This window comes from Astatotilapia calliptera, chromosome 2, assembly GCF_900246225.1.
Source record: "Astatotilapia calliptera chromosome 2, fAstCal1.2, whole genome shotgun sequence".
In the NCBI taxonomy this organism is placed as follows: Eukaryota; Metazoa; Chordata; class Actinopteri; order Cichliformes; family Cichlidae; genus Astatotilapia; species Astatotilapia calliptera.
In genome coordinates this window covers 35,119,823-35,142,370 of record NC_039303.1, presented here as the reverse complement: position 1 = coordinate 35,142,370, position 22,548 = coordinate 35,119,823, and the positions used below count along the sequence as shown (strand labels likewise).

The following is a 22,548-nucleotide window of genomic DNA, read 5'->3' as shown; positions in this document are numbered from 1 at the left end:
TCTGCTTTTAATTGAAATAAAGTTGTTGTTTGTTTTTTTGTTTTTTTAAATCGTGCATGGTGTTTTTTATGTGCTGGAGCTCCACTTTATAATTGGTGACTGGCCATGAAAGTATGCCGGATATTACTTCCTGCTTTTAAAGTCCATCAGTGGTCATGTGAGGGTTTCCCGCTATTGGGAGATGAGTGGACTTTGTCTCGGTTCCTCTTGCAAGACTAAGAATAATCTGCGTCACGTAACTTTTTGGGGGATGAACGGTTAAAATTACTCGTGACGTGTTACGTGATTTTTAGATCACCTATTGGGTGGCACACCTGAAGAGTCGGTGTGTGCGGTTTGAGTGCAGAACAGGTGAGTGGCAGCCGTTTTAGACGGAAACTTAAGCGTAGGTTTGGCTTCTTAACATGGCAAAATGAGGAACTTCTGTGTTCGCCAATAATCGCGTTAGCTGAAATGTTTTTAAAGAGCTTTTTCCTCCCTTACACAGGGGACCGAGTCCAGTCAAGCGGAGGAAATGGTTTCATGTTTATAATTTGACATATCTTCGGGTGTTGTCTAAATAAAAAGGAAGTAGCCTTGAGCTCTGCAGAAGAATTCAGACATGCTTGGGCGCAGCTCGGATGAAGCTATGTCTGAACCAGCTGTCAGCAATACCGACGCCCACGGCGGCAGGGGGTCTAAAAAGGGCACCGTTGTGGAGCGAGTGTCCAGATACGGCATGCAGGTCATGCCCATGCCAGTGCCCGGGGGTTTCCAGCGTAGGACGAGGCTGCAGAGGCAGCAAGAAGTCTGTGACAGCGCCGCTCCGGAGAGGGAGTCTATCACACCCGCTATGCGTAAAAAGTACCTGAAGGAACTGCTTCTGGGGAACTCGTCCAACAGCGGGTTTAGCAGCGTGCTGTCCTCGCAGAATTACAGCCGCTCCGGCGAGGAGGACACGGATTGGGCTTTGTATCCGATGGAGCACGCGTGGATGCTCTCAGCGGTGGAGGGCAGCTATGAAATCATCATGGATTTTATCTCAGAGGACCCCCAGCTATTAACCAGGAAGGATTTCATCAGCGGCTACTCGGTCCTGCATTGGCTGGCCAAGAGGGGACAGGACGAGACTCTGATCAAACTTTTGCGCTACGCACAAAGCGAGGGCATCCCCGTGAACGTGAACCTGAAGGGCAGCGGTGGGCTCACGCCTCTGCACCTCGCCAGCATGCACAGTCAGTACATGGTCATCAAGCTGCTGGTCGGAGCTTTCAATGCCAACGTGGACGCAATGGACTACAACGGAAAGAGGCCCTGGCAGTATCTGAGGGAAAACGCCCCGCCGGAGATGAAGGAGCTGCTGGGGGCCTGGGATGAAGAGCACAGCTGGGGATGCACGCAAAACGTCAACAAGAACGGCAACAACAACTGCGCTGGCGCAGTGAACTTGACCGCATGTGAAGAGGACGATGCTGTGGAGGCAGAGGAAGTGAAGCACTTTGACCGGACTAAGAGGAGAAGCGGCTGGAGGCTTGGGTCTCTAAAAAAGCTGCTGCCCTCCTTTCCTCCTTTGCTTGGAAGCAAAACATGAGTGGGGGATGACACATACTTTCCAATATGTGCATCATCACTCCACTATTTTTATGTTAGTTTCAGAAGGGGTCGTGAAGACAGTGAAAGGAGGCTAGTTTGTAGGCAGTGGTGACTATTCAAGCGGTAAAGATCAAGCTAAATGTTAAGGCAGCAAGAATGTGCAGTTTTTCAAGTATGCTTTCCAGAAACAAAATACCCATTTATATTGGTGGATGTGCTTCACTCATCCAAGACCAGCAGTGTTTACATGACTGATTTCTAAAGAAATTTCAGTAAAATAGCCAAACTTTAAAGTGTTACTTTGTCTTTCATAAGCTGCTTTTAATGGACTTTTCCCGCTTCCTGCCCAGACTCATTTGCGCTACTTGTGTCAACTCCAATATTAGTAATTGGCTGTGTAGGAGCTTTCCCTGCAGTGTATGAGCTCTGAAATCATTTTTTCCTAGTTCATCCTGCTGCTTATTGAGGCTTCCTTTAATACCTCTGGTATTTATTCCAAAGACTACAAAGTCAGAAGTCAAATTCACACTAAACAGCAAGTGAACAGTTTTCCATGAAACTGTGATTCAGGAGTGTTAGCTGTGTGGTCAAACACAAACCCCCTTTCAGTCCAAGTGCTTCTTTTTGCCGAGCTGTGTCAGCATGGCAGCTTCTACATATTTGATTTTCCTGAGAAAAGTAAACACTTTGCGGGAGAGAAAAAGACGCCACTCAAGCATTTCACATTTGATCAATGATCTTTTATTGTCAAACATGAGTATAACCAGAGTATCTGTACAAAATGATTCCTGCTCCAGATAACATGGCTTGTCCCCTGCAGTCAGTCCATCAGCTGGAGTTCCTGGCGCATGTTGTGATGCTGGGATCCACAGAGCCTCATGTTTACAGGCCAAGCTTGGTTCTCCTCCAGTGTCTCCTCTTGGAGTTGTACCTAAAATGAAAGAACAAAAAATAAATCCGTCAGGAGGAAAACACTGAGATTCTGATGTTGGCAAACTATTAAACTGTCACGCTGTCAAACCCTGAGTGGAAAGAATTAAAACCTCTCTGTACAAAAACATAAAAGGCTAATATTATCTCTGTTGCTGATGGTTTTACTTGGTGTCAAACTGCAAATAAACTGAATTTTTGGGGGGAGCTTATTATAGCAGGAAAAACAAACACCAGTGTAGCTAATAAATGTGATTTTAGTACAACCTGCCACCGTGGAACACTTAATGGATTACTAAATGCACCTAACCATGTGCTCTTCCTAATAAATGTATACCTTTAAAGAGATTTATTTTGGTAAGTTAATTTATGTGTGTGCAAAATGGGGGTATGCAAGTTTTCACAAAAGTCAAACTCACAGGCAGACAGTATAAAACGTGGAAAAATGCTTCAGGTACTGAAAAGTGAAGCTAAGTACCTTAAACCTGCAATCCTTTAAATGACCACAAGGAGAGTACTTTTCTGCTCACAAGAAGACTAAAGGTCTTTTTCAAACTCAAGACAAACGTCTGTGACCTCAGTAAAGCCTTGCAAGATTACGTTTTGGGCTCAACAACCAGTTTCAGATCATATTAAAAGTTCATTATTTGTGGTCTTCTTTTTTTTTTTTTTTTTTTTAAGTCAAAGGAGGATCATCCAATGTTCATTGAGCAAGGATTAGTCCATCACAAATCATTGGGTAATGAGAACAGTCTCCCATGGTGTCAGATCTCTTGCATCACATGAGCTTTCAAAACACTAAGATGGTTTTACAACAATTTAAGTGGTCAAAACCATGTAAATAGTAGCTTTAACAGTCTCTATTGAGTGGTGAGAGCTTCCTTAATAATGCTCCACACCAAGGAAATATTCAAATGAATCGTTGGTTCACGGGTTCAGAGTATGCAAAGTTGTTTGATGTGCGTCTAGTTTCAGATTCTCCAGCACAGCATGTACATTGTGTATTCTTCAGTGTGATAAATATTATAAATCAATACAAAGCCCTATAGTGATTTAGTGAATTTAAATTCCCCTTTGAAGAGATAATTAGAAATAATGTCACTTTTTACAGGCACTAAATCACTGCAGTATTCATGGCAATCATGGCATCCACAGAGTTTATACAAGATGACGGAGCCAAAGAACAGCAGATCGGTCATTAGTGTTCGGCTACAGAGTTTCCTCATCACCGGCACAGCAAGTGAGAGAACAAGCTCTGCAGCAGAAACATGCTCTCAGCAGGGTTAATGACAGCACTCCACTGTAACTAAGTGCTGCAATTGCAGACCTGCTTTACATGAGATGATGTTCCTCCCTGCAATTACACTCAGGTGCGTCAGCACTTCCTGATAACACGTGCAGCTCAGCAATGAAACTGAATGTTGACAGCCCATTTAAACAGACACTCAGCTTCACTAAGATTTGAGCCATCTGTGAACCACCTAATCGCAACGCTGACATCACAAAAACCTGAAATTATGGAGTTCTTTTCAAATTAATCTATCCTCCCTGCAGTACTCTTAACAACCCGCACGGTGGAATTACTGATTTCCACCTTTAAGGAAATTTCATGAGCACAAATATTTTCGACACCAAATTTACAAGTTAAATTCAAAACCACTGCAACAAGGGGAAAAGAGGCTTAAAGGCATCTCCGATGATATACACTGTGCTAGAAATATTAGGAATACAGTAGGGCTGTGCGATATGACCAAAATCTCATATCCCGATATAAGAATTATATTGTCCCGATAACGATATAAATCACGAAAATTTAACATTTTCTGTAAATTCTGTGAATCTCGGGCAGCTCGACTTGCGTGAAGTGTTTCCAGCTGCGCGTCATGTAGCTGGAGTCGAGTGTTTTAACTGATGCATGAAACGATACATTTTTAGACATAAGTTGTAACGGCCGCCGTTTGCTTTGTGAGTATTTATTACACGGCGTGCTGCGGGGGAAAGCCTGTTCTAACGTTTGAGTCTAAGGTTTATTTTTTAGCACCTGACGGCTCTTTTTTTGCTTCTCATCTGTAAATACTCTGCATACTCTTTTACGTGATTCGGTTTATTTTGAAAAGTCTCAACAGGATCTTGAGCTTTATTGTGAAAAGGTTTATGTGGAAAATAAACAAGCGGACACGCGATGGTTTTACCGTCGTTGTTGATAATGACAACGCATAAAAACAGTCGCTTGTCCGTCTGTAGTGTGGTTATATTAAATATAAGAGAAAGAGAGAACTTTAACAAATGAATATAGTCACTACAGTGACCATCAAAACCATGAAAAAATATTGTTGTAAACAGTTTATTTTGCGACACCACGAAACAAACGATAGCGTAAAATGAAACGATAGACGTTTTTACATCGTCATCCGATATATATTGTTATATCGAACAGCCCTAGAATACAGTGTGATATCAAAGTTCACCAACAACATCAGCTACATCACTTACTGCTGCACCAGCTACAGCAGCCTCAACGGGGTCATTATAAGCTTCAAAGATACATTCATTTTACAATGGCTGCAATATGCATTAAAATGCTACAATAAAATTAATCTAGCATTGAACGGGACTTAAGTGAATTATCATTATTTATTTATTTACAGAATATTAAATATATTCATACACTTCTACTTTTTCCACAGCAAAACTAAATGATTTATTTAAAGTTTATTATTAACTAGAAACTTTCTCTCCTTAAACGGCAATGAGGCCGCACTTCATGCAAGAGTATTCAAATCTCTCCTCTCCCCTTGCCTGCCTTATGACTGGATTACAGAGAACTGATGAATTCACAAATGGAAAATAAAGGAAGCAGGGATGTGCAGGACACAACAATCAAATGATTACATTGACTGACAAAGCTGTTGATGTGGACAGCAAGGAGTCCTAAAAAAAGGTATAAAACCTAAAAAGTGACTGGCCCTTTTCCCATTAGTACCTACTCTGATCAGGGTGACTCGTTTTCTATTACAGCGCCACCTAATATGTGTGGGGTTGTTTGCTTTTTCAGATCGCTTGGACCCTGGCGAAGTACGTATTGAAAAAGTACCTGCTATCAGGTACTATGACCCAATGGAAAACCCTGAAAACCAGCTGACCGGAATAGGTTCTAATGGACCTGATGTTACTTAAACGTTCTTTCAATCTGGTCTGACGGATTCTGAGTTGGGAACAAATAAGCATGTTTATGGGTGAGAAGGATGAGGCAGAGGATTCCAGTGGTGGGGGAGACATGATGAAAATAAATATACTAATCTTAAATGGTCATATGCAGCTTGAAAGAATGTTTGAAACTAGACACTTTACAGCTTTTTTTTTGAAAAAAAAAAAAAAAAAATCATCTTTCCCTTTTCTGTCTTGGTTCTCATAAGCCTGCAGCACTGAACAGAGGTGGATTACATGACTACAATAACGTGTACAAATGTGGGAACCCGTATACCGTCAGCTCTCGGCCTTACAAGATGCACAGGGCAGGTAAAATCAGTCATGGTAAGCTCACCTGATCTTGTTGCCGGTCTTCATTCTGATCCACTGAGGAATCGGCCTGTTCTGTTTCTGCTTCTTGGCGAGGAAGCGCTTGATTCTGAAAGTCTTGTGGGACGACTGGAAGACGTAAAAGACACCGTATTAGCACAATCGTTTAAAACACCAAGTATATACATCTTTAACCAAATGCTTCTGGTTTAAAACTAATTTTTTAAAGCTTTCAGTGCTAAAATAAACAAGCTGGCCGCTAGCATGCGCAGAACCACCGTACCGGCTAGCATCACTGAGCACTTTTAATATGCTCCATCTCATTTTTTTCGTATAACATACACATTGTTATCGTGACAATAATTTTAGTTTTAAATGCTTAAGGTTTCGGGGAACTTTAATAAGCCATGCTAGCTCGGATGTTTGTAGATTTTCTATTTACCATTTTCTCCACAGTCCTTTCCCCACTATGGCGGTGGTCGAAAAGAACGAGAGAAGTGACGCCACGGCTTTTTGACCAATAAGCGTCCAAAAAACTGTTCCACGTCCTACAAACAGCGACACCAACGTGTCATTAGAGGAAGTACATGTCATAGTTTTAACGGTTTGCCTTTCATTCAAGAGATAGTTCACACAGAGATAGTTCACACAGAGCCGGAGCCTTGAACTAAAAAACAGGATAACTGACTTCAGTTTTTTTTAGTTTTACCCGGTAGTCACTTCACACCAATATGGTCACAGAGCATCTAAAGCATCTAAAGTCTTTGAGCACCATAGCTGAATTGATCAAGAAACACAAAATCACAGGAGTTAATGTATTTCTGATATACTTTCCAGTTTTTAACTTTTTTCCCTATAAAATTGCAATATATGATTTTAAAGCAGAGTACTCTGCTTTAAAATCCTAAAGTCTAGGTTTTAGTCATTACTTGACCTTCTTCTTCTTCTTCTTCTTCTTCTTCTTCTTCTTCTTCTTTCATATGGTCTCTGTAGGGGTTGCCATGGTAGCTCATCTGCCTCCGTCTCATCTTATTCCTAGCATACTCCTCAGCAGGCCAGGCCTCCTCAGAAACTGAACTTCTAACAGGAGTACACTGGAATCCATCCTGATAAATGGTGAACCAGTGTGGTATGCCATCTGCACTTCTGAAAGATCTTCACCAAGTGGTGAAAATGGCAAAGCACATTGTTGAGATGAAGCTCCCACATCTGGACTCAATCTGTGCCATCATCATGGAGAGAAAAGGCAAGCAGACAGTATCACTAAGGACAGTACACACCCCATTCTGTGGTTGAATCTCTGCCACCTGGCCAGCTCTTCAGAAAGATCATTCACTCACTACATCCACAAATCTTGTCTGTGGTCTCCCATGTTTCCTTCTGCCTGGCACCTCCACATTCAAGATTCCATGTCCAGTATATCCACTATCCCTCCTCTGCACATGTCCAAACAATCTCAGACTTGCCTCACTAACTTTGTCTCCAAATAGCCTGACCCGAGCTGTCCCTCTGATGTACTCATTTCTAATCTTGTCCATCCTTGTCACTCCCAGTGAAAATCTTCAACTCGGTCACCTCCAGCTTTGCAGGTTTCACTTCCACCTTGTAAACCTTCCCTTTCACTCTTGCTGTGATCCTGCTAACAGAAATGAACCCTGACACCTGTCTCCATCCATTCCACCCTGGCTCCACCCTCTTCCACACCTCTGTTGTGCACTGGATGGTTGATCCATTCTTCACTTATTCTAATTTGCCAGATTCACTGTTGTTTTAATGGCATTTTTTTTCTTCAGTTTTTCTTCCTGGCTTCCGCTTGGATAGACATGCTACATGCTTCCAACCTGCACTGTGTTTAACCTCTTAAAAATTTTCAAAGATAAAAGTTGTATTTTCTTTTGTAATATGAGCCGCAATGCTGCCAGCAGACACGTCCCTGTTTGTGTTTGGTCATATTCCACCATCACCGCCTCTTTCATGTGAAAGCGTCATTGTGAGATTGGGAGTTGATGACTGCCTTTGTGTCATCGCTTAGCCTGATTGCTGTTGTTAGCCTCAGTGAAGCCATAGTGCTGGCCTCAGGTGTCTATACTCAGTAAACCACAGACAACATAATACAGATGCTTGTCACTCACCAAATCCTAAGATGAATTTTAGAGAAGAAACAGAAAAAAACAGAAGTAGGAGCATAACTACAAGTGGAGAAAAGGAGTTTTATTTATATTTTTATTTATTTTGCTATGCTACAGTGGAAGTCATTGTGAATGTCATGGTAATTTGAGCTTTTAATGATTTCTTGATCTCTTTCCAAGGTAAAAACATTGTACAGCATCTTTAATGATCTTAAAAAACAAGAACTGGGTGCACGGGTTTGAATTTATTTTGGATTTTCATTAATCCTGAAGTATGCAATATTAAGTTAAATGTCCCTTAGCAAGTTGCATCTCGAGCAGATGCTTCTGGCATTATTCTGGCTGGACATTTGATTACTCTTCTTAGGAGAATTGATAGAGTTCACTTAAATTGTTTGGTTTCCTGGCTTTTAAGCATAGTCCACAAATTTTCAATAGAGCTGAGGCCCAGAAGCTTAATGTTATCCTGATTTTTCCATTTCAAAACAAATATTGATGTGTGTTTAGAATCATTGTCCTCTTGGAGCACCCTGCTGTATTCAAGTTTCAACCATGTAGCTGTTGATTTGAGGCGAAGTTGAAAAATAAGTAGTCCTCTCCTCCATTATTCCATCCACTTTGTGCAATGTACCAGTATCACTGGAAGCAAAACAGCCCCAGAGCATGATGCTACCACCACCATGATTCACATTTGGTACAGCTGCTGTTAAGCAGGTTTGAAAACATCACCTTTACTCCTCTGAACGTATTTCTTGTTACTGTGGCCAAATAGTCAAATCTTGGTCTCGTCTGACCATGAAAAAAACTTTTCTCCAGAAGGCATTTGGCTTTTCCACGTGGGCAGCTCCAAATTTTAGGTCAAACTTGAACGTGTCGATTTTTGGAGCAGGATGTAGATGTAAAACTTGACTGTAGTTGTTTAGAAATTATTCCAAGACATATTCCCAATTTGTGCAAACCTACATTTCTCCTTTTTAGATATTCACTGAGTTCTTTGAACTTTTTAATTGTCCTGAGTATTGGTCCACCCAGTGAGTGCTGTCAAATAAATCTCCAAAAGTCCAGATGAACAGAATCAACTTTTGGAGATTTACTTACCTGGATGATTGAGCATGCATCAAGATGTCAAATAAATCCGCTTTATGCTGGCAAACAGAAACTACCAGTTATTACTAGTATCATTAAAAGATTTGAGTGTATCTACATCATTGATCCTGTGTATACCATATAGTTGTTACTGTGTGTGGATTAGAGAAAATCCCAATTCCTGTTTTTAAGTTATTAAAGTCGTATGCTGTACAATCATTCCACCCTGGAAAAAGAAACAGCTCAAGAAATAACAAAAAGCCCCAAATTACCTTGACATTCATGACCACAATGAACGAAGCAAACGTCTGACTTCTCCTTCACTGTGATATAAATCCTCTAAGTTTTCTCTGCCCTCCCTGTTGTCTCTGCATCCAACTGCCGCTTTGCCTCATTTACTGGTGAAAAATTCTCAGTTCCAACTGAGCTGCCCCATTGAATGAGCATTTGTTCAATGGCACAATGACAACACCACCTGTTTGAAAGAGCACCAAAGCAGTCTTGACAGTCATGTCTCTAACATAACCGCTGATGCCGTGACATTTTTTCCACAGGTTGGGAGCACCTTGGCTCTTTGTTGTTCTTTTTTGACTTTTCAAATCCTCCTTATCCCATTTAAAGGTTGTAATTTTGCCTTCACCTGCATCCATCTGGTAATAATCATGAAGAAAAATAAGATAAACAAAGAAAACGAGATAAATGCAGTGTAACACTACAGAATGGATCGTTGTTATCTATCCATTTGAATTGCACTAGTCTGGTTTTATTTCAGAGTCCCTGGGCTCCTGCAGGCTCATTTATAGGCGCACTACTTTCTCCTTTTTCCGCCCCTTTTCACACACCTCATATGAAGCTCCGATACCAGACAGGTGAGCTGAAATAATATGAATCCAGCTGGAAACAACACATTATGCTGCTGTAAGTGTAACAATAGCTTCCGAACACCGAGCCAACTTCCTTCTGGTTCGTACACCGTGCATAGTAGCACCTCTCTGGCTGAAGTGAACATGAACGGAAGAAGGAAAGAAGCCGAAGCACATTCTCACCTGAGCCTTTCAGTCATGTCACATCACTAACCCACAGTTTGAAGTTCAGCTTTAAAAAAAAAGAAACACCCAAAGAAAAACTGCTGCTGTAGCATTACCTCCAAGTGCTGCTGCTTCGCTTTTATCCTTGCTTCCTGCTGCTGATGTCCACAGCAAAGTCCAAGCACACCTACTTTTTTTTTTTCATGCAAATCTATTTCATTTAAATGTTTCACGGCAAACCGCGTCGTTATGTTCCAGGTCCAACCTGCAGGATAAACGAAATAATAACCCCCCCAAAAAAGGCTTTTGTTTATTCTTACTTTTGTTTTGTCTGCAGACAATAATCTGGGATAGATCTGCATGTAAACTGTGTCATTACCACGAGTTTATAATGTGAATATTTTACTTTGTACTGAGTTATGCTGATTCTGTAATATCCAAGCACAAGGTCGTGAGTTCCTTATTAACATTCTTACACTTCTTTTGATGGACAATTGTTTATTTCTTTAGTTCAAAGGACTAAGTGTGGCGTCTCTTTCTACTGCACACAAGCTAAAGACACAGCTCAACATCAAAGTATTTGCTAGGTTGTTAGCTTTTTCCCCCACTTATGACTGATCAACAATCCAGATACTGGATCACTTCATACCTTAAAAAAAAAAAAAGATACTCAGACTTTAGTGACGATCTCTTTTATTAGTAGTCAAAAGAGGCTACAGTATGTTAGCATCACCAGCAGTGATATGTTTCCATGCTGCATTCAGATTAGAGCATCGCAGATGAATGTTTTAAGGACAGTTTGAGATTAGAAAAAGAGGAAAGGCCACAGATTGGTCGAGTCAGCTCCAATTTTACATGCCAGTCTAGTCAAAATGGCTGTTTCTCCTTTGTCACTGACTGAATGAAATGAAAACAGTTGATCCCAGATAACAGAAGCGCAGATTATATCTGCCAGTTCATGTTATATATGAATTGTACGGCTATCCAAGCAGAGTAAAGCCGAACCCTATGCCCTAAACATGAAACCCTCAAAGCAGTAATGTGAGTGTGCGAGTATAACATGGATCAAAATGGTATAAACAGGAACCTTAAAGCCAGAATAGGTTTTCTATTATTGTGGCCTAGGGTCTGTCTGATCTGTTGTGTTCCAGGCTCCCATCTAACAGAGGAGACAAGAGCGACCTGTCATATAATGGATTTACTTGATTTAGTCGAAATATAATACGTTTTTAAAAAGTGTAATAAGGCATATAGTGCATTGCGTTGACTTCTTGGGTGGCTGCTCCTCTCACTTGCTGGCTTTTCCTGTGAACTGTGAATAGTTCCCTAAGGTAAAGTCTGGAGAAACTGGGCTTAAGGATGGTGTGCATGGAGGAGTTAAAACGTGTAGCCCTCACACATTTAACACAAGCACAACTCAAAGGTTTGTGAGCATGGACGCTGGGATTGAGCCAAAGGTGTCATTTTTATGTGTACACTTCAAACTGAAAGTGCCAATGCTACAAAAGGAAAATCATTAAGGAGTGTAGAAACTATGCTGTAGAGCTCTGCAATGTAGAAATACTGACTGATTGGAAAGTTTGAGTGAGTTTTAGATGAAAGACAAGTTGAAAGCTAAAGTTTTCAGCGCCTACCACACATTTTCCATCAGAGAAACGCTACTGAAGTAAGGTCACTTTGAGTTTATGTGGTCCAAGAAAGCTTTGGCTTCACTAATGTGCCCTACAGCCAAACTCTTTCCAAAGTTTACCTCTTTGATCAAACAAAACTAAACAGGGTCACATTTAGGCACTAACAGGCTCCACAATCACACCTCTGCCTCTGAGACTGGGAGACCCTGATGCTGTGCTGCACGTGGCCTCCAGATGCCACTCTGCTGCTCTGAGCCCCACAGGCCTGTCTCCTCTCTCTTCGCCAAACGTAAAAATGCTGCAGGTAGAAATCTGCTCAGTCGTCTTCTTTCTCAGCCACTTTCCTAGCCTCGGTATCTGGCTTTCTGTCAGCGGAGTTGGATTCAGCTCCTCCTCCTGCAGCACGGTTGCGGCTTCTTGCACCTGGCTGGTACAGCTGAATAGCAGGCCGGTCCTGATACAGACAAAGAACAGGCTCAGAAACACAACTGGATGAAATCGTGTGATGATTTAAGACCTACGGGCAGTTACCTTATTCCGTAGCCGCTCTCTTTTCCCACCGTCCTCCTTCTTGTTGTCCTTAGCAGGCTTCTCTGGCTTCTCAGTGTGTGGGGAGTCTGGCATGTTTTCACCCTTCTTCTTCTCCAAGGGTTTATCTTTTTTAACCTCCTCCTCCCGCTTCTTGAAGGAGTTATCTCCATCCTGATGTTCCCTTCTTCTCCGACGTTCCTCATCCTGTCGCTTGAAGCGTTCCCTCTCTTTCTGCCGACGCTCCTTCTCGCGCTCTCGGTCTCTGTCTCGATCCGTGTCACGCTCCCTAAACTCCTTCCGCCCATCTTCGTCCCCTCTGTGGGAAAAGCACAAGCTTGACTGAACCTATAAGGGACCATTTTCATTATATGAAAGTAAGTATTGAGCCACCTCTTAATTAAAATCAAGTAGCAATCCATGTAGTCTGCCTTTACAAACATTTATTTAAAAAACAAAAACAAACAAACAACCAACACACATAACAACAACAGTCTTCCTGTGGAACTCCTACATTTTCCACAATCAACTGTAAGCAGTGCTATTGCAGAGTGGAAGTATTAAATAACCACATCAACTCAACCACAAAGAGAGATCAGGTGAAGTCAGAGAGAGCTGAGGCTAGTAGAGTGTCAACAATGTTTTGTTGGCTCAATACCCACAGAGCTCAAACCTCCTCTGGCATTAACATCATTCCGGTATTAAATATAATGGGGTCAACCTAAAATAGCTTGTTCACTTGAGGGTTGAAGGTTAATGTATTTGGACAATTAAAAGAAGAGTGATGAACTAACTTCCTTCCTCGATCCTCCTTGTGCTCGATGTTCTGACGTCTCTTATGATCAGAACCTCCCAAAGATCTGTCCTCTTTATTTGGCTTCTCTGGCTTCTTGGACTTCTCTTTTGGCTTCTCCGGGTTGCCTTCATCTCCTCTCTCTGGCTTCTTCAGGAGCTACAACAGAAAAAGTAAACACGCATCAAGTACTGAAAGTTGGACACAGTTTTGAGCTTATTCTTTCAACTACTGCACACACACACCTTTATCTTTGGCTCGTCTTTAGCTTGGTCTTTGTCCTTCTCCAGCGGTTTCTCGAGCTTCTTCATCTTCTCTGCCTCTTTGCGTTTCCTCCTCTCCTCCTCCCTCCACTTACGACGCTCCTCATCGCGCAGACGTTTGCGCTCGAGTTCCCTCCTCCTTCGCTCTTCTTTCTTCTCCTCCCTGAGTCTCTGAAGAACATTAAAACAAAATGTGTGAGGCCAGCCTTCAGCAATGTATACACATCTCGACCTGAACTTATTTACCTGTTTATTCTTCAGGAAGTCCAGCAGAGGAGTTGTTTTTTTAGCTTGAACAAAGGAAATGATAAAAATTATTCATTCTGCAGTGCGTTTGTTTGAAAACTATCAGTATTTGACTGCGAAACATACCAACGAGTTCCTTTGATTTAGCCTCAATCTCCTCCAACAGGATCTCAGGTGTAGACGTTAGCTTCTCGTCGTCCCCGTTGTAATATTCAAGGAACCTTTTGTAATCTGGATCTTAAAGTCAAATGAAACACAAATAAACACATTAATGATTATAGCAAGACTACTTTTTCTGTATCTTTATATGTGTTCCTAAATTGCACTTAAAGTGGACCTATAATGCTTTTCCTTATTTTCTGACATGCTGTTTTACAGTAGATGAATTGTATTTATCAAGGGGTGAATATATTTACCTTCGACAATTGTTCCACACTTTGCATCCTTTTTTTTACTTCTTTTCTTGGCAGTTTTTTGAAAAGGTGAAAACTCCACAATGGCAGGATACTCCTGACCTGTTCGTAAACATCATGTGGAAAAAGATGAAACTTCGGGTTATTTATATATATATATATATATATATATATATATATGAATGAGCTCCCAGGCCTCTGGTAGAGGACCCGAGCTTGAAGGATAAACCGCCCGCATGGGCGTGCTGGGTGTTGTTACCTCTGCTGTCAATGAATACATATCCATCAAAGCGATCTCTGAAGAGGACTATATCCTCTTGGTTTCTGAAGTTGATATAAGCCCTTGCAAAGAGGTGAGGGTAAAGGCTGAAAGAGGAAAACACATGTGTCACACATATACGAGTATATTTATCTTTTGTTAACAGTGAGGGAATCTTTACAGATAAACTCACCTCGTGTCGTTAGAGAAGAACTCCAAATAGTCCACCTCTGGGAGCGGTTGCAGTTGCTCCTCCAGCTCCTCTTTGGTGAGACTTGGTGGTAGTCGTCTGATCACAATCTATTTTTTTTTTTAATCATAGGTGAAGTTATTGTCCGGAGAACAAAGTTGGGGCTGATAAACAGATTTCTTAAGTTCACGCGCACTGTATCATTATACACGTGAAAGATGATAAAACACTACAACATAAAAATATTGCAATTTTATCAACCTGGCGGTTTATAGCAACATGAGCTAACGCAGCTAGCAAGTTTTACCTTTGTCATGGCCTCCTTCTTTTCCTTGGACTTCTCCGTCTTTTCTCCATCTTCACACTTTATCTCCACCCTTTTCTCCTTCGGTCGATTGTTTTCTTTGTCTTCCTTCATTGCGGCAAACTTTACTTAATCCGGGACTTGGGTCTCATCTCATTCAGCTGACTTGTTTACCTTTCAGCGAGTTAGCCTCTGCTAGTGAACGAAGTAACTAGAACTTCCTCACTGACGGTTAGCGCTGCGCTTCAGTATCAGCGCCGGAGTGGGGCGCTGCACATGAACTCAATTGTGCCTAGGCAATTAATTTAATAACTAAAATATATTTTGTGTTGTTTTATTTACATTCTTAATTAGTTTGTCCCTGAAAGGAATTATTCGGAAAGGTTAGTTAATGATGTTAGAAAGAAATAATGCTAGCATGAGCCAAAAAGAGCTTCCGCCTTTCAGATACACTTCAATTTAAAAGCTCACACGGTTGAGTTCGTGGGTTTTTTGTTTGTTTGTTTTAACAACGTCGTGTTTGGGGATTTCTAGACAAAAAAACAAACAAAAAAACAAAAAAACAAACGAACGAAAGGAAATTAAATAAATCAGGATTTTTTAAAAAGAGTGCATAATTAAAAATTTCGTGCTTTTAAGTCGATTTTTTTTGGGGCGGGGGGGAGACAGACTAACTCTAAACTAAAATTTTTGAGATAATAAAGAAATAGCGAAACGTTGACCTATAAATAGCTAAACAAACATTTGTACGTTTTTTTTTTCCAATGACAAGTGTCCATAAAAAACAATTAACATATAATTTGAATTATTATAGAATTTTTACCACTATTTTTCCTCCCAACATATCCATGTCCGATCGGTTTCGTCTTTTGACAGTAAAAGGATAATTTAATCAAGTAATCATCGATTTAAATTTACGATCAAAATGAATTGTTGAATTGAAGTATTTTATCTTGAAATTCTTCAACAGGAAGTTATTATCTTGTCCTGGAAGAGGAACGTAGGTCGTGCTGACGGTCGACATTTTGCTACTTTCTGGGATAAATAAACAGCGTTAGGTAGGTTTGGGGCAACTTTGTTGTCCTCGAAGTTGCTCTTTGTCCCCTGACAGTTAGACGCTGTAATCATGTGGTATGAAATTCTGCCCGGACTCGGCATCATGACCGTGTGTCTGATCATCCCCGGTGTCGCCACCGCGCAGATCCACAAGTTCACTAACGGAGGAAAGGTGAGGACGCAGGCGCTGGCAGCAGGTTCTCGTGTTGTGTACCAGACTGCTGGATTATAAAGAGTGTGTTTTTCCCCCGCAGGAGAAAAGGATTGCTCGGGTTCCGTGGCAGTGGTATCTCATGGACAGAGACAAGCGAGTGTCAGGAACCGGACGCTACTTTGACTCCAAGGTTAGCTTCCCTCTGCCCATAATAAGTAATGCTAATGAATAGCAAAGTGTGCAACTTACAGCCTTCCCCTGAGACTACAACTGCATATAAATATAAAAATCGCTTAAACTACCCGACAGTAGTGTGCACAGTCTCATAAAAAACAGTATGTGCAAATACGGTGCACTTTCAAAACCCTAGGTTTGTTTCAGTTAGTCGTTTCATGGAGGCACTCTTGGTAGCACATTTGCAGGATCTGGGGTGCATCTATACATAGGTGCGTTTTCAAATGGCTATAACTTCATCACAGAAATAATTTTTATCCAATTGTCTCCTATAATGATACTTTAACCTAAACTATATAATTATGCAAACTGATCATCCCATATGCTCTCTGCTAAATAACCAGATGCCATACTATAGCCTCATATAGTACCACACGGTGGTCTTCTTTGTTCTCGGTCATCAGGTATCACCAAAATCCATCAACTTTGTAAAATACTGAGGATTTACAGGCAGCGATGGGGGTGTTAGTCATGTGTAGAGCATAAAAGGAGACTTAAAAAGTCCACAAAATGAGTTATTAGCTTAAATGAACACAATGGCTGCTCATGTATAACTACGTTTAATCCTTATTTGTTTCTCTTTTTCTCACCAGGGACTTGAGAACATCCACTGACGAGGAACCTGGAGAGACCCGGGAGAAGAAAGTTCTTTGTTGTACATTAAAAGATTATATTTAACATTCAGTTGTTTGTGTTTTTCAGTCTTTTAAGATGGGTGATTAAACTCTTCCACACACTGGGAATCTTGTGAGGCTTCTTATATTGATTTCTACCAGTAACAGAAGGAGGAGTGCAGTTACTATTATTTATTTATTTTTTTATATCTGCTTAAATGTTGACAGGTTTACTGGACTTGAGATGTATAACAGTACCTGCTGTTATCATTTAGCTGTAATACAATTTCTGCAGCATCACATTAACTGTAACTAACTTTATTGTTCTGAGTGGCTTCAACAAATAACTGTTAAACAAAACAAAAAGACGTGATCTTAATCCATACATTTTTTTCAATACAGTTCAATTATGTCTTTCAGTTTTTTACAAATATGTTTTTTAAAAAAAACTTCTATTACTGTCCTCCTTGTGCTTACAAAAATGTTCATATAAACAAGCAATAATGAAACGCTGTGGGAAAAAAATCCCCTGTAAGAAAAAAAATACAATAATTCTGTATTAGCAATTTTTAGAAATTGCACAAGTGAAAAACACCTTAGAAGTCACAAGACTTTCAACTCGTAAATAAATAAAGGTTTTAAAAAACAGATGAAGTAAATGTACATTGACCACTGATGTACTATAATGACGTTAAAGAAGCTGAAACAATTGCATTCGCTGTGGCATTGTTTTGATAAGCTTCTGCAATGTCACAAGATTTATTTCCATCCAGTTTTGCATTCATTTTTCACCAAGAACTTGCATTGATGATGGTAGATTGTGACTGCTGCGCTAACCCTTCTCCAGCACATCCCAAAGATTCTCAAGGAGGTTAAGGTTTGGAGTGGCCAATCCATGTGTGAAAATGATGTCTCATGCTCCCAGAACCACTAATTCACAATTCAAGCCAGATGAATCCCGGCATTGTCATCTTGGAATATCCCCGTGCCATCAGGGAAGAAAAAAACCATTGATGGAATATCCTGGTCATTCAGTATAGTCAGGTAGTCAGCTGACCTCATTCTTGGAGAACATACTGCTGCTGTATGACCAACCGAAGCAACCCCAGACCAAACACTGCCCCCACAGGCTTGTACAGTAGGCACTAGGCATGATGGGTGCATCACTTCATCTGCCTCTCTTCTCACCCTGACGCACCCATCACTCTGGAACAGGATAAATCTGGACTCATCAGACCATGTGACCTTCTTCCTTTGCTCCAGAGTCCAATCTTTATGCTCCCTCGCAAATTGAAACCCTTTTTTCCAGTTTGCCTGACTAGTGGCTTTCTTATGGCTACACAGCTGTTCAGTCCCAATCCCTTGAGTTCTCTTCGCATTGTGCGTGTGGAAATGCTATTAAACATAGCCCTGAGTTCTACTGTTGTTTTTCTTTGATTTGATTTCATCAAACGTTTAAACGTTTAAGTGATTTTTTTTTTTGGCCCGGCAGTATATATCTGATACATATTTTGAAATGAAAAAGAAAATGCTTGGAACAAAGAAGCAGACTTTTGCTTTAGACTGTGGTCTTGGAGTGGCTGTAAAATTGATTTGGCTGTACTTTACAACACAGCTCAAACTTTTTTTTTAAGTACTGAAATTTTCACGTGGTTCCTTTCTGTTCTTAAGAAGCTATTTGCTCAGATATTTGCTCAAAAATACTGGCAAATGTTTATTTTAAATATTCAGAGTTTGAAGGTAACATTGTTGCCAAGCTTTCTTAAATATGCTACAATTAACTCTTCACAAAAAAAAAAGATCAGTTACTTAGTTTTAAAAGAAAAAGGCCTTATTTAAGTGGTTCACTCAGTCTGAGGACCTCCTGCACTTTAAAAAACAATAATACTACAAACTGCTCTTTTTTTCCTAAATTGTTTTCTACTCTTGATGCATTTATCACTTATAGTAGAACTCCCGGCAAAAACAGAAAGAAATATTAAAATGGCAACAAGATATGATAGTGAAAATTTATTTAACATTCTTGTTGGGAGCATTTGAAAAGATTTACAAGAGATGGATAGAAAAGGGAAGGAGAATACAACTGAAAACTTCTCAGACACAATTTTTACAGTTAAAACACTTCTGCACTGTACACTCAGTTCAAACTGAGAGGAAAAAAAAAAAAGCTTTACACCTCAGGTCACCAAACAAAGAGTAAAGGTTCCAATAACAGGAGACAAACTGGTCGTTCACTTCTCCTCCTTGCCTTTGGTTTTCCTGTACACCATCTCCCTGAAGCTCGACAGGATCTTGCTCTCTCTCTTTCTCCTCTCCTCCTGGTTGAACGATGCCAGGGCTCGCTTTTCGTCTGCGCTGTAGATCTGGTTTTCCTTTCTCAGACGCACGGCCTCCATACGACGATGTCTGCGGGGCGAAAAATTTGTCAGTATTACAGGAAGAAAAGCTGAACACGCTTCTGGATCTGCTCAACTCAACCCAGCCTAGAGCACAAGCTAAAGCAAATGTTACAATGTGCAGAGATTAGTAAAGAAATTAAACAACATTTAAAGCAATCAGCTCTTTTTCCCCTAGGGGAAAAACAAGTATGTTTCTGTAAAAGATAAGATGTAATGCAGATCGTGGAATATCTGTTGATAGAAAAACCTGATCGTTCAGTATATTCAGGCAGTCAGCTGACCTAATTTTTCATGAAAAATGTCCATTTTCTAAATATTACGTACCTGCTGCCACTCATGACGTAACCAGACTTCTCGAAGTTTGCGATCTCATCGCTGGTGAGACCGATCTCTCCTCTTCTTGGGATACGTTTGCCAGCTTTCACGTACTCTGCCATGGCAGCACCTTCACCTGGCAACAGGGCGTGACCGAAACTGGAGGAAGGAGGAAAAAAAAGAAAAAGAAGCTTTTATCAAAAATTCTGCCAAATGATTTAGACAAGTTGTGTGGTGGAAATGTTTAACAGAGTCTGTCTTATTTTGTCACATCTGATAAACTGAATCACGGTGATTTCTATTTTTTTTATAGCCTAAATAAAACTGAAAGACCCAATCAATTATCAGCAATCTTCAATAAAGTCAACTCTACTATCACTTTTTAAAAAAAAATCCCAGTCTTCAAGCTCACCGTTTAGCAAGCAAGTTTGAAAATACGTAACCTCTGTTATTTTTTCTGTTTTCAGACATTTAATCAGTTTTCTGTACTGTGCTGTACAGGTACACTCCACTGTAAACAGCAGTTGTGTTTGGGAATTCAACACAAACTACATTAGGGTTAGATGCTTTTCTCTTTAAGTTTGTTAATGCAGGAATTAACCCCGAACAGTGACTCACTCCAAAGGTCGATCGTTCTGAGACATGTGAGTGAGAGGAGCTTCGGGGCCGACCACATGCTCATCCATGGAGGTTTTCTCCACCCACATCACCCCATTGGGATCTTCCTCCTCTTCGTCCTCTGAGGCCTCGCTGCTGGAGTCGCTGCTGGACTCCTTCCGGCTTTTCTTCGCCTTCTTCTTCTTGGACTTCTTAGACCTGACGGGAAACAGGATGCTTGGTTAGTCAAATGGGCTGTTACCACGTCAACAGAGCTGATGCACAGCTTCGTATCAGAACTTACTTTTTGCTCTTCTTTTTCTTTTTCTTCTTCTTTATTTCTTCCTCTGAAACACAAAAACAAGACAGTTAAACTGATGAATCTGATTAGAGAAAAAACAAAACAAAAAAAGGGTGCTTTTCGTTCATCTTACCATCCGAATCTGATTCAAGCTCACTGTCCTCTGAGTGCTTTTTGTTCTTTCTCTTCTTGGACTTCTTCTTCTTTTTCTTTTTCTTCTTCTTCTCTTCTGATAATAACAGACAGAATGGGTTTGTTATAAATTCACAGAAAATGTTGGATTGCTGTAATTTATGTGTGTCCACACTCTGTGTACCTTCTGTGCTTGATTCTGAACTGCTGTTTTTCTCGTCTTCTTCAACTGGTGTGAACTCATCGGAGCTGATGGAGGTGAAAAAAAATACAGAAAAGAATTTTTGATACCTGAAAATAAGACAGAACAACGCCTGATGTCTCTGCCAGGGCGCCAACAGGTATGACACATCAAGACCTTTTAAATAACTGCTTAAATAAAATTTAACAGGAAAAGTAAGATTTAAAAGGTGGAAAAATTGGTTAAAACAAAGTCATTGCGAAACAGAAACTCTTACGGTGATGAGACTAAAAACATCTAAGACCAAGACACACAGAATTTAAGACAGTTTTAATTAAAAAAAACTTTTACAAATAAATGCAGTTTTAAAGACATGTGTCTCCACAAACCCAACACAAAATTAACAGTATGTTCCTCACTTACTCTGGCTCTTTCACTCTGGGTGAATATCCCCAAACTTCAGGACAACCCAGCTCACCGATCCTCTCCCTCTCCTGCAGGCGCCTAAAACACAAGTTTGCAAAAACGTGTTTTTAACTGAAATGTCAAACTACACTTAGATTAGCAGCAAATCAAAAGAGGACGGCTTCCATCCGTTTGGTTTTTGGTAACAGATGCATTGACGAGTCCTCCACCTCCAGAGGACTGTTCATCTGAAGTGGTGGCACGTCATAAAATGCACCAATAGGCTCGTGTACCTGAGGACTGATTTGTATTATGGGAATTGCAGGGTTCAGGCTTTGATAGCTTTTCACAGTGATGTTAGACTTTTCATACCTGGCGATAAAAGCCTCTTGTCTCTGCCGCTGAGCGTCGTCCCTCTGCTGCTCGTAGTAATAATCATCTTTGAGGCCGCCGTGTTTTCCCGGAGGCTCGGACCAGTGGTTGCTGTGGTTGTGGCTGCTGTTGTTGTTGTTGTTATGGCGCTCTCTGGATCGGGACCTTGATCTTGATCTGGATCTGGACCTGGAGCGGCTACGATGAGGACTTCCTATGCGGATCCGTCTAATGTTTCTGGCCTCTTTGAATCGACGCTCGCGTTCCTCTCGCTCCCTCTCACGGTTGCGTGGCTTAGGAAGTTTGGGTCCGAAGCTGTCCGGAGACAAGCTACGGTCGCGGCTGTCGCTGCGATGGCGACTGCCGCTGCGATGGCGACTGCGGGAGCGGGTCCGAGGTCTACGGGCCCGAGGACTGCGTGGCTCCCCGCCGCCGTCAGAACTCGATCGATCCGACAGAGGCATGCCCTCTGACCGTGAGAGACTCACTACAGGACGGGGTAAAAAGTAATTAAGTAATTAGTATCTAAGTAATCAGTATCTAAGAGGAGATTTAAAAGATGTCGCACACAGTTTATCTTCTTCTCCCTACGCAGAGAGCGTTTAATAACAGGAAGTACTGGTTGGTCCGTCCCAAAAAAGAATCCGACGTCAGATGTCATAGAGAACAGTTCCCAACATATTGATATAACACAATTTTCTTGCATTAAAATAATGTAAAAAAGAAAAAATCCTCAAAACTTGCATAATTACTAGCAATATGTATGGAATAAGTCCCAGTAAAACCAGTCAGATTAATTTAGGATATTTATCTATGTTTCTTTGGCTTATACTTTCTTTAAGTTTTTTTTGAATAGTTTTATAGGGAAATATTTGCTAACAATTCCTGCATGTATAC

At 40.9% G+C, this 22,548-nt stretch overlaps 5 protein-coding genes and 1 non-coding gene across 6 annotated transcripts; 2 read left to right on the top strand and 4 right to left on the bottom strand.

Annotated features, from left to right (window-relative positions):
* Positions 1–27: 27 nt before the first annotated feature.
* sowahd (sosondowah ankyrin repeat domain family d) lies at positions 28–2,850 on the top strand. Its single transcript, XM_026145993.1, has 2 exons — positions 28–351; positions 488–2,850. Exon 2 carries the CDS (start codon positions 602–604, stop codon positions 1,568–1,570), a length of 969 nt encoding a protein of 322 aa, XP_026001778.1. The 5' UTR covers positions 28–351; positions 488–601; the 3' UTR covers positions 1,571–2,850.
* Positions 2,291–6,981, bottom strand: rpl39 (ribosomal protein L39). Its single transcript, XM_026146013.1, has 4 exons — positions 6,956–6,981; positions 6,464–6,569; positions 6,047–6,150; positions 2,291–2,503 (listed from the first exon to the last, which is right to left on the bottom strand). Exons 2-4 carry the CDS (start codon positions 6,464–6,466, stop codon positions 2,455–2,457), a joined length of 156 nt encoding a protein of 51 aa, XP_026001798.1. The 5' UTR covers positions 6,467–6,569; positions 6,956–6,981; the 3' UTR covers positions 2,291–2,454.
* Positions 3,702–3,836, bottom strand: LOC113009628 (small nucleolar RNA SNORA69). Its single transcript, XR_003270219.1, has one exon. It is a non-coding gene; the product is annotated as a small nucleolar RNA SNORA69 (small nucleolar RNA).
* A 3,959-nt stretch (positions 6,982–10,940) lies between the features above and the next one.
* On the bottom strand, positions 10,941–15,431 carry upf3b (UPF3B regulator of nonsense mediated mRNA decay). The gene is made up of 10 exons (XM_026145935.1): positions 14,895–15,431; positions 14,591–14,697; positions 14,398–14,504; positions 14,142–14,240; positions 13,852–13,962; positions 13,726–13,769; positions 13,462–13,650; positions 13,218–13,375; positions 12,427–12,742; positions 10,941–12,349 (listed from the first exon to the last, which is right to left on the bottom strand). Exons 1-10 carry the CDS (start codon positions 15,003–15,005, stop codon positions 12,212–12,214), a joined length of 1,380 nt encoding a protein of 459 aa, XP_026001720.1. The 5' UTR covers positions 15,006–15,431; the 3' UTR covers positions 10,941–12,211.
* Positions 15,432–15,865: 434 nt separating this feature from the next.
* On the top strand, positions 15,866–17,078 carry ndufa1 (NADH:ubiquinone oxidoreductase subunit A1). Its single transcript, XM_026145947.1, has 3 exons — positions 15,866–16,119; positions 16,202–16,291; positions 16,929–17,078. Exons 1-3 carry the CDS (start codon positions 16,018–16,020, stop codon positions 16,947–16,949), a joined length of 213 nt encoding a protein of 70 aa, XP_026001732.1. The 5' UTR covers positions 15,866–16,017; the 3' UTR covers positions 16,950–17,078.
* Positions 17,079–18,944: 1,866 nt separating this feature from the next.
* Positions 18,945–22,302, bottom strand: nkap (NFKB activating protein). The gene is made up of 8 exons (XM_026180592.1): positions 21,652–22,302; positions 21,298–21,378; positions 20,878–20,942; positions 20,695–20,790; positions 20,565–20,607; positions 20,282–20,479; positions 19,673–19,822; positions 18,945–19,355 (listed from the first exon to the last, which is right to left on the bottom strand). Exons 1-8 carry the CDS (start codon positions 22,113–22,115, stop codon positions 19,181–19,183), a joined length of 1,272 nt encoding a protein of 423 aa, XP_026036377.1. The 5' UTR covers positions 22,116–22,302; the 3' UTR covers positions 18,945–19,180.
* Between the last annotated feature and the right edge of the window lie 246 nt (positions 22,303–22,548).